The sequence below is a fragment of the Pteropus alecto genome, unplaced genomic scaffold (genome assembly GCF_000325575.1).
Source record: "Pteropus alecto unplaced genomic scaffold, ASM32557v1 scaffold79, whole genome shotgun sequence".
Lineage (NCBI taxonomy): Eukaryota > Metazoa > Chordata > Mammalia > Chiroptera > Pteropodidae > Pteropus > Pteropus alecto.
Window position 1 is genome coordinate 12,111,394 of NW_006494612.1, and position 17,336 is coordinate 12,128,729.

Here is a 17,336-nt window from a genome sequence, read left to right on the forward strand (position 1 = left end):
ATTCCTTATTATTGTTCAGTGTTTCTAATTGTAATTTTCCTGAAGCACGTAACAGAAATCAGTGGTACTTCCTCTTCTGTTTTTGTAATATAAATTTAAAAATTTTGAGCTTATATCAGTGTGTGCCTGATGGTGATTTAAAAGATGTTCTCAAAATACTCTTGAGCCTCAGTGATGAAGTGAGAATGTTAAATTATGGTAATTTAGTAGCTCTTTTATGAGTTAATTTAGGAAGATGGATTTTCTTAGATTATCTTATAAATACCTTGATCTAGATAAAACTCTATCAATAAGCTGAAACCAATGTATTCATAATTCGGCCATGTTGGTGTTCTTTTTAGTAAATGAATGCTCAATTTCTCATTTTGATATAGAGACAAATACCTCAAGCATAGGCTTGGGTAAAATTTTTCCTGGTCACATTCCTGATAGCCAGCTCCCTTGAGTGCATTGATCAATGACAGGCAATAGTCAGTGATGAAGTAACTGAGAAGAAGAAGCAGGAGATGATGTTGAAACAGTCTAGAACTAATCACTTTTCACCTGGCAATTCCACTTTAGAGAATAAATATTTATTGACTAATTACAGCTATACTTTCAAAATACAGGAATATTGGAAACAACCCAACTATCCAACATTTAGAGGACAGTTAAGCAAAAACTATGCTAAGAATATAAGTTCTTACAAAGTAAAATTAAAATATATGCTATAGAAATAAAATAAAAAGTATATAAGAAAGGAAATATCTTAAAAACTTTTTATCATAAAATTAAAATACAGAAAATCTAGATATAATAAAAACAAAGTTTGCACAGAGATAAGGACAAAGCAAATACATTAAATGCATGCTTATTTTCAATGGAGGTAGTCTTTGTAGACCTTTGTTTACTAAGACTAGCTAAGTATAGAATAAAAAAATATCCTCCCAAGGTCTTAGGCAAATAATTTTATCTACAGGTAAACTATATCAGTAGGTATTACATTTATATAAATATATAAATACTTATATCTATAAATAAGCATACATATGGAAACAAATATATGTATATAAACTTAAAACACTGTTATGAATGAAAAAGTATGCTAATTAAATATGATGCAAATTTGGAAGAAATACATGATTTGTTTCTCTTGGCATGCTCTACTATCCTATTTGAATCCAGATGTAGAAGGGTGCAGTCCTTATTTCCTTCCAATTGTCTCACCTCCACATAAATGATGAAGAAAGTTAAAACCGAGGCCATCTTAAGTCTGCCATGTGAAAAACAATTAGAATACCCAGGAACTGGATACTCAAAGACAGGTATTCTAAAAACAGAAACTTGTTAACTAAAATGATATTAATTTTAAACATGACTTTTAAAAACATGGATTCCCTGGCTTAATGCTTAGAACACCCTAAACCAAACTGAATAAATGAAATTATTTGGGATGGAAAAAGAAAAAAAGAGGCATAATGTACCAGAGGGTCTCTTTATCCTGGCTGAGAAGGTGACAGGGTCTGTGATGAAGAACAGAATTTTACATGTAAACAGGGCAGATATAGGGCAATATAGAAGCCATCTACATAATTTTGAAAAGCTCTATGATAAGATAAAATCTAAAGAGAGAGAGAATGCTAAGACTGTGAGGGATGTTTTGTTATGGCTAGGAAAGAACCTAAGACACAGGACAATGTTAAAGCATCTTTTCTCATTATAACTCTGCTTAAATCTGTTTGAAGGAGCATAGAAATGTATGAAATCCTACCCTTGGTAAGATCCACTCTTCTCCTTCCAGAATGCTGAGGCTAACACAAATCTGATTGGCAAACAATTGAAATACATGACTGTTTTTCCTTGACACCAGTTTTTAACACTGTCAACATTAAACGTGAGATCTGTTCCAACAACCCTTAGTGGACACTTAGGTTATTCATAAAGTTGTCTAAAACCTTTCACAAAAATAGCATCCACGCTTTTATGAGCATAATCTACAAAAATCCTTTTTTAAAGTCTATCGATAAAAGGCAGCTAAATTAAAAATTTCTGCTTTGCTCCAAGCAACAGATAATGAATTAAGCCTTGCTCCAAGAAGAGCTCCAAAGTGCTTCACATAGGGATATAGGCCCACAAGACTCCTCAATGGAAAGCCGAATATCTCACTTACCCCCTTCTTTCTTAAATAATGTAATTTTTATATCTTAATTGCCAAGCTTTCTTCATTTTAAAGTTTTTATTACACTAACATTATGCTAACAAAATAAATTTTTAAAGAAAAAAATTCATTTACAAGCCTGCCACTACACTAAACCTCTTTATTTTATCCATAGACATATATAATTTATAGTTGTAATTGCATCATATGTAACACAATAGAGCCAGGCTTTTAAAAGGCATTCCTTTATATTTCCTGATAACATGATCTGGCAAACTTTCCCAGTGTGCTCATTTAATTAGTACATATTATATGAAATCCAGTGTATGCTAGAGGCCCATCAAAATGTTAAAATTCAGTGTATACCCCATAAATATATATCACAAAAGGTATCTTTTACCCTAAAAATGTAATTTTAAGACTGTAATTCACATTTATATGTTCCTTTTCATCTTACCTCTTCTCCAGACAGATAGTAGGCTGAGAGTAGTCCACCAACAAAGCGTATATTTACTTCAAAGACGGAAACTTCAGCATTCTGTGGAAACAAAATAAAGGGGGTTCATAGGTGAATGACAGTATACAATTGAAAAAAAATCATTGTGATAAAGTATACTAGATTTTCAAATTCTTTTCAAATCTTATGCTTTCCCAGATAAATTTATATACAAGAGGGAAAAGTTCTGTCTCTTAACACTATGAAAATATATACAAATAGATAAAATAATTTTGACTCTTAAAATCACAATTTTAAAAATATAAAGTTATTTCTTCTCTCTATTCAACAGCAGACACAATACTCAGTATTCTCTATTGGTGCAGATGCAAAAGGGCTGGAGCACTCTATTTTTCTATTCTGTGTTCTCCTTTTATTCATTTGCTTTTTCTTCCTGAAAGGCCATTCTGACTCATTGTACTTTGGCTGGTAGTTCAACATTATTCTAGCCTTCTTTGCACATCATGTTGAAGTAGCACAGATAGAGTGCAAATCAGATTTTAAGAAAGGAGATTTGGTTCTAGTGCTGGTTCCCAACTTTCTGCCTGCAGCCTGGGATGGTCACACCTCTCAGAGAAGAAATTTCATCTTTGCATAAAGGAGATGATAATCATAATATATGTTGTGCCTTGATGAAACAGCTCTTGTTTACATCAATAAAAGCTTGCTATTAATATTATTATTATTTTATGCTAATATCTTTATATGTACTATGTCTCAATTCTCACACCAACCCTGTGAAATAATTGTTATTCTTATGTCTATTTTACAAATGGGGAAACTGAGATTTGAAGTGGTTACTGTGACTTTTTTAAGGTCAGACAACTAAAAGTGGTTGAATCAGGATTTGAACTTGAGTACTCCCATTTTTGGTCCAGGGCTCTGCTACCTTAACTTCTATATCACTGCATATAATAATGTACCAAGTCTCTTTATTAATGGTCATATAATTGTGGCAATAATTAGTAACTCTTGCCAATACTTTTCTTATTTTATGATATCTGACTACTAAATGGATTTGTCCCACATTCTGTTACTAGATAATTTAGCACAACTAACCTACAATAGATGTAAGGTACACTTCAAACTGTAATTAGCTTCTTTTCATGTTCCTTGTGCCTACTCAGCAATTGTTCACTTCTGCGTAACATCAAACTATTTACTGATAACTGATAACCATGGGGGATAACAGTAAACTATAATATATGGAGTCACTATCTAGCAGATAAACTTAGTCAAAGTCATAGAGATATTATTTCTTTTAACAAACATTCATTAACCAACTACTATGTGCCAGGCACTGTTGTAGGTTCTAGGGACATGGCAACGAAAACTAACAAGGTCCTAAAACTTATGAAGTCTACATAATTGTGGGAGAAAACAGTTCCAAGGGGAAAAAAAAAGGAGATATATTGTCACTTAATCCCTGCAGGTTCTCTCTAAAAAGATATAAGGATCCAATTTTTTCTTTAGCTAAAAATTTTTTTTTTTTTAATTTCCTGCAAAAGGAAGATTATGAAAACTATTTAGGAGGGAGAATTACTGGGCCAAAGTTAGGCAAAAGCATCATAAAATAAAGACAGGTGAATTTGTTTAATTGTATTTAATTAAATGTATTTAATTATTTGCCAATTACAAATAATTTGTAATATGTATCTATTATAATTTGATTAAAAGCACTCTATATAGGTACGATTTATCTGTGAGGTGTATCACTCCGAATGAAGTTATGTAAATATTGGTAAAAGACTTAGTATTTCACAAAATTACTGACAAGGAAAAGAAAAGGGAATCCATTGATCTAATTTGGTTTACATAGCTATGTTTCTTAGGTCTAAGGGTAACAATGTCTGATAGTAAAATCTAATGAATTTAAACCCTCAAATTATATCACTCTCAATTTGTACTTTTGTTTTTCAGTTTTTAAACCTTAGTATTTTAAGGTTTAAAATGTATTCTACATTTCTGCCTATTGAGCCTGTTAAGATAATTTTATATTCTTACTTTGACTATGGGTTCATTTGACATGTATTTTCTCTTCCTCCTATAAAAAATGTAGATAATCCGGACTTTCATACAGAGTATCTGATAAGAATTATTGCAAGGTAGAGGGCTGAGGAATGTCAAATACCGCTAGAAATTTATGTTCAGCTAGACATTCATCACCTGTTGGGTACAGCTGTTCAACCAGTTATTGATCCAGCAATGTATTCTAGAACCTAAATTCTATTTATCTTGCTCTACCTGTAAGACGTTGAGAGGTGATCCTGCAAAGTGCCATACTCAAGGTCAGTTGCTTTGTCTTTTAAATTTCATGGATCTAATAGTCTAGCAAGTCTAAGAAGCAAATCTGGCTGTTAGTGAATCCAGGCAGCATCCCAGTGATTGCTGTGTCCTTGTCTTTAAACATCTTGCTCAGGAATGTCACATTACCATTAGTAGTACTCAATAGTCATCACATTTCCCTCCTTTTGAAAACCAGAATGACATCTGAATTCCCAACATATAATTTTTTCTCCTTCCCTTTTTTTCAAAGTTAAATCTAAATTATTTAGAAAATTTAAGAGCTCTTTCAGCTTTCTGGGATATACTACATTTTAGGTAAGGAGACAAATTTAGATAGATACTCTAGGTCACTCTTTATAGACCCTTAGATGAAAAGGACTAAGAAGATAATTTTCCTACTATAACAGACTGGTTGGCTATATTGGGGGCAACAACTATAAAAACATTACACTAGAGCCAGAAAGACCTGAGGCTGAAGGCTGGTTCAGGAGCTAGCCGAATGTGCGGTCCCAGGCAAGTGACTTATTTTCCCTGAATCTTGGTTTTCTCATTTGTAAAAAGAGACAATGCATTCCTTACAAGGCACTGTGAGTCTGTGACTGTAAAGTACTGTGCACAATGCCTGGCACAGGTAAAGCATTCAATAGAGAGCTGCTACCATTACCACTCTACAGAAGCTCAGCCTAAATTACTTTCCACAGAGGTTACTAAAAAATCAGAAACTCTAGAATCATAATGTGCAAAATTCTACAGTGCAAACTGATACATCTTCTCTGAACCCTCAGGGGAATCTTATTTCTCAGTGGTTAAAAACCCTCTTTTGAAATATATAGTATCCTGACCAAACTTCCTTTTGGATCTCATGTACTTTATGAGATATCTGGATTTTTAAAAGTGAATTTTTACAATCTGAGGTTTTAGGCCATTTTTATAAACTTCTGATTCTGAGTTCCATTAAAATAATCTTATTAAATTTAAGTGAACATATTCCTCCTATTAATATCCATGCAGTGTCTTTTAAGATGTTCTAAAACTTCTCCAGTGACTCACCCTAATGACAGAAGAGGACAGCATGTAAAGGAGGGGAAACCCAAACAGCTTGTAATACTAAAATCTTATGTGATTTATCCTAACAATTAATGTGAATTTTGCAGTCTCCTTCATCTGTGTTTGCTTTAAAGTAAAATTAACTTCCTTAAATCTTTAAGTAAGGTTGCATCTCAGGAATACAGCTTCTAGTATACAGTTGCACGTGAGTGCCAGCTTGAGAAGCAAATCCAGTCTTCTGTTTAAATTGCATGTACCTATTGGTTAATATCACAACTGATGAACAAGTGGAAGTTGGAAGTTTTTGGCTAATAGCATATTCACAAAAAAATCTGAGTTGGAGAAACTGCTCTTTCATTTCGACTTTCCTCTACCAAAGCCTTTGAATCAAAGAACACACAAGCAGATTCATATATAAATTAATAAAATATATAGCATAACTAAGTTTACATCTAATATCAAGAGGTAAGTCTTACAAACCATGGAAAATTTAGGCCTCAGTATTAATCTTTCATATTGTCTTGGGCATTTTAGACTGATAATTTTCACCTTAAGTGTTTATCCTTTTCCCAATATTTCTGTCCTGATTTACTATAGAGATATGTATAATTATTAGATAGAGGGATAAAGACTGCTAAAAGGAAAAAAAAGCTTAATGAGTCATGTTGTATATCTCTCTCAATCCTTAACATTATGCTCCCTTTCTACTGGGAAAGGCTTCCTTCAAATCAACAGATCATGAGCTCATGGGCATGAAGAACCTAACTGGGCAAAAGGGAAAGTGAATATTTCAAAATCTCTTGTTTCAAAACAAGTGCCTGGAAGACCAGTCTCCTCCTGCTAGACAACATAGGTTTCAAACAACTCAGAGAAATTTACTAGGTTGTAGTTTTTATAAGCAACTTATTCACTAACATTATCTACAAAATGATCTATTTTAACAGATCTCAGCTTCCCCTGAAGAATAGATATATTATTTCTTTGCACCTTCAAGCCTTATGATAATTTAGAATCGAACTCGTGCCAGACTTCTTAGTTGTTATCCTATGACTCCACAGAGCCAACTAATTGCATTAAACTGAAAAACTATTGGAAAAGAACTTTTATTTTCCAAAATATGTTAATTCTATTTTGAGCGATACTAGTTCTTACAGGCTTTTTTATTTTTTATTTTTTAAGGTAATGCTTTGAGGTCATTTTGCTCGCTCTCTCTAAAAGAGACTCTCTCTCAGAGGCTACTCATTTGCTAGTTATTCCTACCAACTCCCTGTCAGTGTTTTACTCAATGAATTACCGTATAAGCCTGTGTTTCTCAGGCTGTTCCCATATATAATACACAAGCAAGCTGCCCCATTACAAACCAACACAACTATGTTTAGTAACAACTGGTTGACTGCAGTCCAATATTAACTGTATGTATGAATATCCCACTAGGATGCAATACGGTAACTATGTTTAATAATAACTGTCCTCTACTAACATATATGATAATTATGCTTTACCTTACAGACAAACATGTTGGAAACAACATGAGACTTCTCAAAGCCACTGATTAATGACAGGTAATTGCCTATAAGCCTTGCCTATGTTTAGGCTTAGTATATACCTTTATTTATAAATGGTACTTCCAAGTGTGTGTTTATTAACATTTTGAGGATTAGGAATAAGTATAAAGCTCATTTTAACAGATTAGATGGCAATATTAAACAGTGTTATATAAGTAACATATTTCCTAGCATCTTTTAGTTTCATATTTAAGTAACATGACAAACCTTTTAGGATGAACAAAGTGTAAGTTCTCTTGGCCAAACAGATAGGCAAATATCCATCTTCTCTATGTTAATAAGTTAGTTTTACCATGCAGGTTTAGAAGGGCCCTCAAGTAGCAATTCAAACCATCACTAATGACTGAGAGAGAACAGCTCGGTATCCTCTCCAAGCGAAAACTCAAATCATTACTCTAGGTAGGCACTGATTAGCATTCAGATGGAAAATACTGAATAACTCTATTCGACACGATAATAAACTTAGTTATTGCACTCACTGGGATGTAATGGTGCTCTGAGACCTTTTACAAGAGCAATACTGAGGCAAAGGTCACTTCTTTCACGCTCTGTGGCATGGAGCTCTGGACCTACTCCAAATACTCATTCAGGCATTTGAGAAGATCCAAAGTGGCTTCTTGAGGTCAATTTACAACCTTCAGATAGGGAATCCTAAAGCTATTTTCCTGAAAATTAGGGTGACATTCTGACTGGATAAGAGAACAGTTTAGATCTTTAAACCGAAAAATAAAGTCACTTTTGCCACAGGACCTCTGTTATCTAAAACATACAGTATTCATTACAACCAAAGGCACAATCTAAGCACGTGCCAAAGATCATATCTCAATGTGTTGCTAGTTAGTGTCTGGGGCAAGCTAATCATCTCCTTTGTCATTCTCAAAGCTTGGCCTTTCATACAGAGATATCACTTTACTGCAATGTAGAGAAAAAGCTTTTTAAGGATAATTTTAATATTGCTTTGGCTTTTACTAAAGGTTTATATAAGAACTTGTTATCTGGAGAAAATTTCTACATATTCTATAAAATTCATTACTGAAGACAGTTTTCAATATTTATCATGTAAGGATCTAGGTAATCAATACTTCTTTAAAGTGCTGGTAAAGAACAGAAACTCAGTATTGAATTTAGAAATGCCAAATTCTTGAAGGAAATTCTTGATCATCTGTCCTTATGTTAATGATCTTCCTGTATTAGGAGCCACCACAAATGCATTTTAGAAGTAGGTTTAGGAAAAAACAAGTAGATCAACTGTACTTGAACTCCAGATCATTTCGACTATTTAAAAATATGAAACAACACAGCTACTCTTGTACCCTGGCGACTTGTCTTCTAGCTAAGTATGTTGGGAAATAGGACAAAAAAGCTTGACTTCTCATTCTTTCAATTAATATTTATTGGATACCTATGGAACAATGAACTTAACGAGTACTACATACTTAACCTTGCAGGACTCAAATTTCTGGCTGCCTATGTATTTCCAAACTCTTAGCATTTCCTCTCCAATAAAAACAGGATCAAACCACAATTCTTACTTGCTGCATGATTTTGGGAAGATTAAGCAAACATCTCTTCATCTACAAAAATAGGGGAAATATCATTTACCTTGTATGGTTGTCACAAACACTAAATGAGATAATCTATGAAAAAATTACCTAGCATAATTCTTGGTATATCTGAGTACTTTTTAAAAATAGCTTCCTCTTTCTTTTCTTCTTCTTCTTCTTCTTCTTCTTCTTCTTTTTTTTTTTTTTTTAAGAAAACCCAAATATTAAAAGGTACTCTGACTACTTTTCCTCCAATAGGCTATAAGATCCAGGAGGGTAAGTATCTAACCCTTAAAAGGTATTTAGTAAATAATTACTACATGAATAAATTAATGAATATGTAATGGATAACCAAGGATCTGTTTTACATTCTTTGTCACAGGCTTATTTTTAAAATTAAAACCAGAAAACTTATCTACTGGAATGTATCCTTAGAGTTTTCTGCCCAGATCTAAGTGCCTCTACAGACACTTGAACTGAATATAAAGCTTCACCTATGAAGCCCCTGCTCCTACATATTATCCCAGTGAGTTATTTTAAGCCAGTTTTTAAAGCCATTTGAACTTCATGCTACCAAGTATGAAAACTGAATCAACTTGCTATGCCTTAATTAAAAGAAAATGAGTTTTAGTTAATGATAGTATAAACCAATAAAAACCATTTACTTTTACACTTTTAAATGATGTGAATTGAATATTTCACATATAAACAAATTTATTCTTGACCATAAGATGTATTTATAATCCAGGAGAAGCATAGGATAAACCAACTCTCAACAAAAGTATTTCTATTTCAGTTTCATTCTTTTTTTTCCCTTGCAATAAAATTTGGATGCATTAACTTTTTTTTCAATACTCTCACACTGTTAATTAAAATACATTATTAGGAAAAAGTGTTAATTTAAACATGTAGTAATTTACCCAAGCTGGAATGATACTACATATTAATCCTAAAAATATGTTTTCTGTCGTTGCTTAAGTTTTCCAATTTCTCCTTCCTTCAGATAAATGGAAAATTTTTCTCAGTGTTTTCAGAAAGAAAACTGTGTAATTATTGACACAATCACTTGAATATCTGGATAGAATGAGGAATGTAAGACAGATTCTCATATGTGACATATTAAAACCAATTAGAAAACAATAAGCTGCAGAGCTTTATAATGCAATGACTAGGGAAGCAAATCAATATGCTTTCTTGAACTTATATTTGTTATTAATTTTAATATGGGTAGTACTATCATTTGGAAGTTATTACTAAACTTTTTTAAAAAGGAAAAAACTGACAATAAGCAAAGAGAAAACAACAAATATGTTTCAAGACTCTCACTGGCGGAATAGCATAATAAACAGAAATTTGAGCCTATGGCTCTGATTTTTAAGAGCATGTTTTTAAAGTTCATTTTCAAAGGTAAAGCCCCAAATTATCAATAGCAGTTTTAAATAATATTTTACACAAAATTCTGTCAACTAATTAAATAAAGTCTCATTAAAAAACCAAAACTCAATTTTATGTAAACAAAGAAAACTTCAAAGTTCAGTATCTGAGCTAAAAAACAAAGGAAAAACTAAACTATAGTTTTGGAAATGAGTATTCCTCTCTCTTTGAATTAAAAACATATCTTATAAGAAAGCCAAGGAATGTGCTCTTCACTTCCACATCATCTGCTATCTACCATTAGATCCCCTCTGCTTCCTCACAGGTCCCCACGGTCCATGGGACATTCAAGTCCCCTGGCTGTGGTCTGAGGCCAGCCAACTGTCTTCTGATACCTTGCCATTACCCTGAGAGGCCTTTGTGTTTAGTCTTTTTAAATAAATGACTCCAGAGTTTCTCAGACTACCACTGGTGGTTCAAGCAAAGAACTGTACCAGTATTGGGGGACGTGCGGGGCAGCAGTACTGTAATTATCAGACAGACTGACCCAACGATCGACAAGAGAAGTGGACATTATTCAGGACCAGTGTCACTAAAGTCTGTTTTCCTGTCTTCCATCATTAGATGTTGGAGGAACCTAGTTCTCATTTCCCTACCTTTTAGTGATGGGGACACACACACACACACACACACACACATTCTGAATTCTCTCTCCCATATATAGCTCAAGACAAACCTATAATTATTTAAAGGTAGGTAGCTGAATTTACCAATAATAAGAAGGCAGGACAAAAGCACTATTCTGAGAGAACCCTCAAAGAAAAAAAAAAAACAAAACCCAAAAACCCCAATTTGTTCCCATTATCTTAGTTTTTCATACTCAGTTGCCAATATCAGAGCTCCCACTGGTCATTCCAATCAAATAGCTAAAGAACTTTGAGCAAATCACTAGTTCTTTGGGCCTGTTTTCTTGTCTTTAAGAGAGCTGAAAGCATAAAGCATTGACTTCCAAAGTCTCTTTATACTGGAATACTGTCTCCTTTCTATTCTGAATTCAATTATAAGTCAGATTAAACACAGACTCATTTGCTTGTCCGTTTAGGCAGTGATCTCCAAAATGGGGTATACCTTGCAATTAATTAGAGGAGTAGAAACAATATATTAAAACTTTCAATTTATATACATTTTTAATTCAAAGAGAGAGGAAAAAGACTCAGCTTTAATGATCTTTATTATTCTGAATAACAACGCTGTCCTTATTTGGTCTGTGGGAGAATAAGAGCTCCAGAAAGCATGAGGTTGCTCAAAATATTAAAAATAGAACTACCATATGATCCAGCAATTCTACTTCTGAGTATTTACCTAAAGAAAACAAAACACTAATTTGAAGAGATATATGCACCCCTATGTTCACTGCAGCACTATTTACAATAGCCAAGATATGGAAGCAACCTAAGTGCCCATCAATAGATGAATGGAGAAAGAAGATGTGGTATATGCAGATAATTAAATATTACTCAGCCATAAAAATGAATGAAATATTGCCATTTGCAACAACGTGAATGGACATAGAGGGTATTAGACTAAGTAAAATAAATCAGACAGAGAAAGATTTTAATTACACGTAGAATCTAAAAAACAAAAGAAACAGAACAAAACAAAACAGAAACAGACTCATAGCTAAGGAAACAAACTGGTGGTTACCGGAGGGCAGAGGGGTTGGGGAGCAGGAGAAATAGATGAAGAGGATTAAGAAGTACAAAGTCCCAGTTATTAAAAAAAATAAGTTATGGAGACAAAATATACAGCATAGGGAATACAGTCAATAATACTGTAATAATGATGTATGGTAACAGATGGTAACTAGACTTACTGTGAACATCATGATGTGAAAACAATACCTGTATTATAGGGTTGTTGTCGGACTTGAACAAGAATACTTAGCACATGTAGGTCTCAATAAATATTAATTCTTTTCTTACTTTTAAATTGCCAAAAAACAAAGATATATATTTATATAGTAAGGGAGGGAAATTATTAATACATTATGATACTGTTTAAAAGTTGCTTTATTTGTTTCTGCTGGGGTACAACACAATAATCTGTCCCACGAAAGACAAAATTTATCCATGTTAACTGAGATTTAAGAACTGAATTGGTAACTTTTAACTTACCACATTAAAATCTAGATTTTTTTGAACCCATGACTTTGCATCTTCAAATTCATCTTTCATTTCCATAATAAAAAGTGTATCCAGAGCATCTACTATTGTTGCTCCTTTGATATTCCCTGAAAATGTGAGAAAAAAAGTTTTATTCAATAAATTACTTTTGATGGACAAATGCATATAAATCGACCATATCTTGGAAAAGGAGAAAGTAATACTGAATTTATTAATAAACAGTGATATGAATACAGTCTAAAATTCTTTCAGTGAAGGAAAATTTAAAAAATACACTAAAGCCAAACTAAAAATTATCGCAGGCTACAGATTGATACATTAATCTTTAAAGTTTCTTCTGAGTTGTAGGAATTAAATCTGTTAGAAATTTCATTTGTGATTGCATTCTTTAGCACAAAAAAAACAGACCTAAAATAAGGGAGCAACACACATATTAATTTTAATGTAATTATATCAAAGTGCACCTGTGTAAAACTGTTTCAATAGAATTAGATCTAAAATTATTTAGTGATAGTTCTAAGAAATACTACTCTAAAATGGAATTCCACTCCCTCTTTGAAGCCTGTCTGATCCTAACCTCCCCTCCCACCTACCTAGCCAATCAGTCCTGACTCTCTGATCTATGTCCTCTGAACTCCCTTAGCTTTACATTGTTTTTGCAGAAGACTTTCTGTCTTCCATAATTACTTGTATGCATCTCTTTTAGTCTGTAAACCTCCTTAGAATAGAAGTCATGCCTTGTTTATCTCCACAAGCCATAGTAAGAGACTTAGTAGGTTTTTAATGTTCAATAATAAATTTAAAAACCATCAACGTATTAACAGAAAACCAAATAATCTCTTTGACTATGGCAAATTTACATATAATTGATTCTTAATGATACAAGAAACTTTCATAGAGATAAAAGCAAAAATGGAATTACATTTAAAAAGTAAACAATGAAAAAATAAAGTCTTCTGAGTCTGCCTGAAGTTTCCAAATGTCTTGCTTCAATTGCTCATTGTCCATGTTATCTGGTGGCCATGTCCTGAAAATTCTAAAATCACTTCAACCGCTACTACCTCAGGTTTAGGCTCTTTTCATCTTTAAACTGTGTTGCTGTGATAGATCAACCAGTCTTTCTTCCACTCTTCCTAGCTCTGTTTTTATAATGCCCTCCTCTTTACCTGAAATCCTACTGATTCCTCAGAACTTCATATGAATATCTACGGAATCACTAAATACTTTAATAATTCAGCATTTATACATAAGTCTTATGCAGTAGGCCTTAAACTCTGCAAAGACTTGTATTGTGTTTATTAACACCAGGGATGGAAGTAGAGCCAAACACATGGAAGGTCCTAAATAAACAGAAAAGCCAAAATAAATAGAAAAGTATAGTACAGTGACTAGCAACACAGACTCTGGCTTTAGCCACACCGAGGGGTTCAAGTCCCAGGTCAGCCAATTAGTGGGTGGCTAACACTGGGCAAGCTATTCTCTGAGCTTCATTTTTCTCAACTATAAAATGTGTATAATAATGAGGTTAACTGAAATGATGCATGAATGACACTTGGCACACAGTGTCAGCTGACACTGTTGTTCATTATATGATTTATATATGCATACTATTTAACAATTTTGGTTAAAATATAGAAAGTCATGCTTTCTATGGTGAATTCGAAAGTATCAGAGTAAGACTCCATTCCCTTCATCTCGTTAGTTATAGACAAAATTGTGGGAGTTAAAAAGGAATTGAGAGCAGTGGAAAGAATACGGGGTAGCTCTATGACCCAAGGAACCCATCTCCTTCTGTGACTTAGCTTCCTCACCTGCACAATAGCAATGTTATCAGTACCCGCAATACCAATCAGAGGGATGCTGTGAGGACAAAATGTAATAAAGCATGCCAAAGTGGATAAACGGAAGTTCAAATAACTAACTTAACCCACCCTCACTTTCTCTTTCATGGCACAGACAGGAGAAACCTAGATCCAAAATAGAGAGTCACTGAGATATAGTGAAGATCACCACAGCTGGCTGTCTTGGCCGGCTTATTGATAAAGACAGAAAGAACATTTATCTGATAGGAAGCAGTTAAGGCAGCCAACCAAATGCTCCCCTGCTGGGTATCACCCTGGGATCTAGAAATCATGATGCTGCACCCATGTCCATTAAATGAGAATCTATAGAAGTGTGTGCCAGGTATCAGTATTTTTCTAGAGTATGAAAGTGGTTCTAATATGTAGCTAGTGCTCTGTCTGAAGGACACACTATGCACAGTCCTTGTAGATACCTCTATCAGCTGTGTAAGTTTCCTAGCAACATGGCCTGAAAGGTCACACAGACTTCTCCACCACCCACAAGTTCAGTCAATTAGAAAAGTTACTGTCATTTGTATTGTGACAAGCAACACAAAGCATATTCTACTCACCAAACAAACTGCTCGAATGGCCTTCCTTTGATATAGGTTTCAGTTCATTTAATCCCCAGGCATAACTTTTATAATTATTCCAAGCATGTTTCATCATCTGAGAAAAGAAATGAAAACGGGATTAAATTTGAATTTGAGATGTTTCTGCCACAAAATAGATTATATGTTAAAGACCTAAAGGTTAAAATATTAAAACTCGCTGCTTAGTTAAAAAGATGATGATGAATTAAAATGGTGACAATGGTATGAATAAGCTGGAATACACACACACATCCATATGGCCCCTTTATGTTTACAAATGAAGATTTCTTTTTTTTTTAATTCATTTAATCCTATTTAAGATACACATCATTTCAAAAGTTAGTTTCCAACAACAGAAATTTAGCTTATCCCTAAAAGGACGAACCATTCTTACATTTATCTATTTCATTCTCATGACAGCTTAACTCTGCAAAGACTATATTTAAAATTCATATTTTTGTACAAGGTTCTCTGTACTTTGTCAACCTCGAGGTATATATATCACAAAATCCAAGACAAATATCCAAGGTTATCACTTTAAACACTTTGATGTATCTTGACCAAGTCTATACAGAGAAGTATTTTAAATATCTACAGGAAATAAAAAATTTAAACTCTATGGTTATATCTAGATTTTGGAAAACTTCAGCTTATTTTAATATAAGCAATCTTTAATTTTATATATATGTGTGCATGCGTAAGTAACTGAAGACTGATATATTCCCAATCCAGACTCCTTATAACAGGAATCTTTTTAAAGGCCAAACTTTTCTGTCACCAATTAGTTGCATATCTTTTTTCTTTTATTATTTTAAACAAAATTAATTCCTCCACATATAATAAAGACCAAATGAATTTCTCCTGGCTTATAGACAAAGTTCTGATCTACTGTGCTATATTAACTAGATATTAATTCTACTAGATATTAACTCTAGTAGAAAGTGAATGATTTTCAAGGGGAGAAATTATTCCAAGAGCCTGCCAAAATGGTTGTATAACTATTGTATAATAGTTGTATCAATTTTTTTCAAAGAATATATATAATTATGTTTGTATACATTTTTTAAAAAGGGGGACTCCTCACCTGTCTAGAACCTATTCATGAAACAATTCCCAACCCATTAGCAACAGTAATTAAATTATAAATGCAATCTGAAAATGTTCTAATATGGCTCCATATTTAAAAGTATCTTAAAAAGCATCACATAAATTATAAATACTACATAAGGGCTGTTTATCACTATTTATCTTCAGTGAGATAAATGCAATTTTATTAATAACAAAGTCTTCATATGTCCCTGAACACAATAATTGATATCTTTAACCAATGTATATTATCTTCCTATCTCACACTATTGCTACTAATAAGAGCTACCAGAATCTGCATCCATATGTTCATAGCAGTATTAGTTACAATAGTCAAGACATGGAAGCAACTTAAGTGTCCATCCAATGAAGGACTGTATGATGATATGGTACATATAGACAATGTAATACTACTCAGACATAAAAAGATTAAATATTGCTACTTGCAACAACATAGATGGATTTTAAGAGTATTACACTCAGTGAAATAAGTCATACAGAAAAGGACAAAAAACTAAAAGTAACAAAGAAACAAAACAACAACGACAACAAAAACAAACAGATACAGACAACAGAATGGTACCTACTGGAGGAGAAAGGGGTGATGGGAGGGAAAAGTGGGTAAAGGGGGTCAAATACATGGTAACAGAAGAAAACCAGATTCCAGGTGGTGAGCATGCAACTGAGTACACAGATGCTGAATTACAATGTTGTACACCTGAAATTTATGTTATTAACCAATGTTACACCAATAAATTTAATTAAAAATTTAAAAAAGGAAAACTATCTGCTGAGAACTCTGATAAATGCTCTTCATTCAGTATTGTACTCAATTCTGGTTGCAACCCTATTAAATATGTTGCATTACCATTGTCTGATAGATAAAGAAGCCGAGACTTGGAAGTTAAAACACTAACAACTTTGCTCAAAGTCATGACATTTCTCCACAGCTGAGGAGCCAGGGTTCATCCCAGTGTTGTCCTGACTCCAAAGCCCATCGCATTATCCAACATACTGCATCATCTTCCTTTAATGAGTCAGTGCCAGAATCTTTTGATGAACCAGACTGTTGATCTTCCAACAAGCAATAAAATGTGTATAAGATAGTATTTTCAAGATCTTTTCCTTTAAATTAATTTTATTGGAAAGTATAATAAACTTGTGGGTAAAATAATCTGATTGAT

General features: G+C 33.2%; 1 protein-coding gene across 2 annotated transcripts in view; it reads right to left on the reverse strand.

Moving 5' to 3' along the window:
• The window catches only part of MAN1A1 (mannosidase alpha class 1A member 1), a 142,735-nt gene that overhangs the window by 85,964 nt on the left and 39,435 nt on the right, over positions 1-17,336 (reverse strand). For both annotated transcript variants that reach the window (XM_025042462.1, XM_006926129.3), the window contains 3 exons: positions 15,046-15,142; positions 12,624-12,739; positions 2,595-2,675 (listed from right to left, as the gene is read on the reverse strand). In XM_025042462.1, coding sequence (XP_024898230.1) covers positions 2,595-2,675; positions 12,624-12,739; positions 15,046-15,142 — 294 coding nt within the window. The remainder of the gene's footprint in view (positions 1-2,594; positions 2,676-12,623; positions 12,740-15,045; positions 15,143-17,336) is intronic.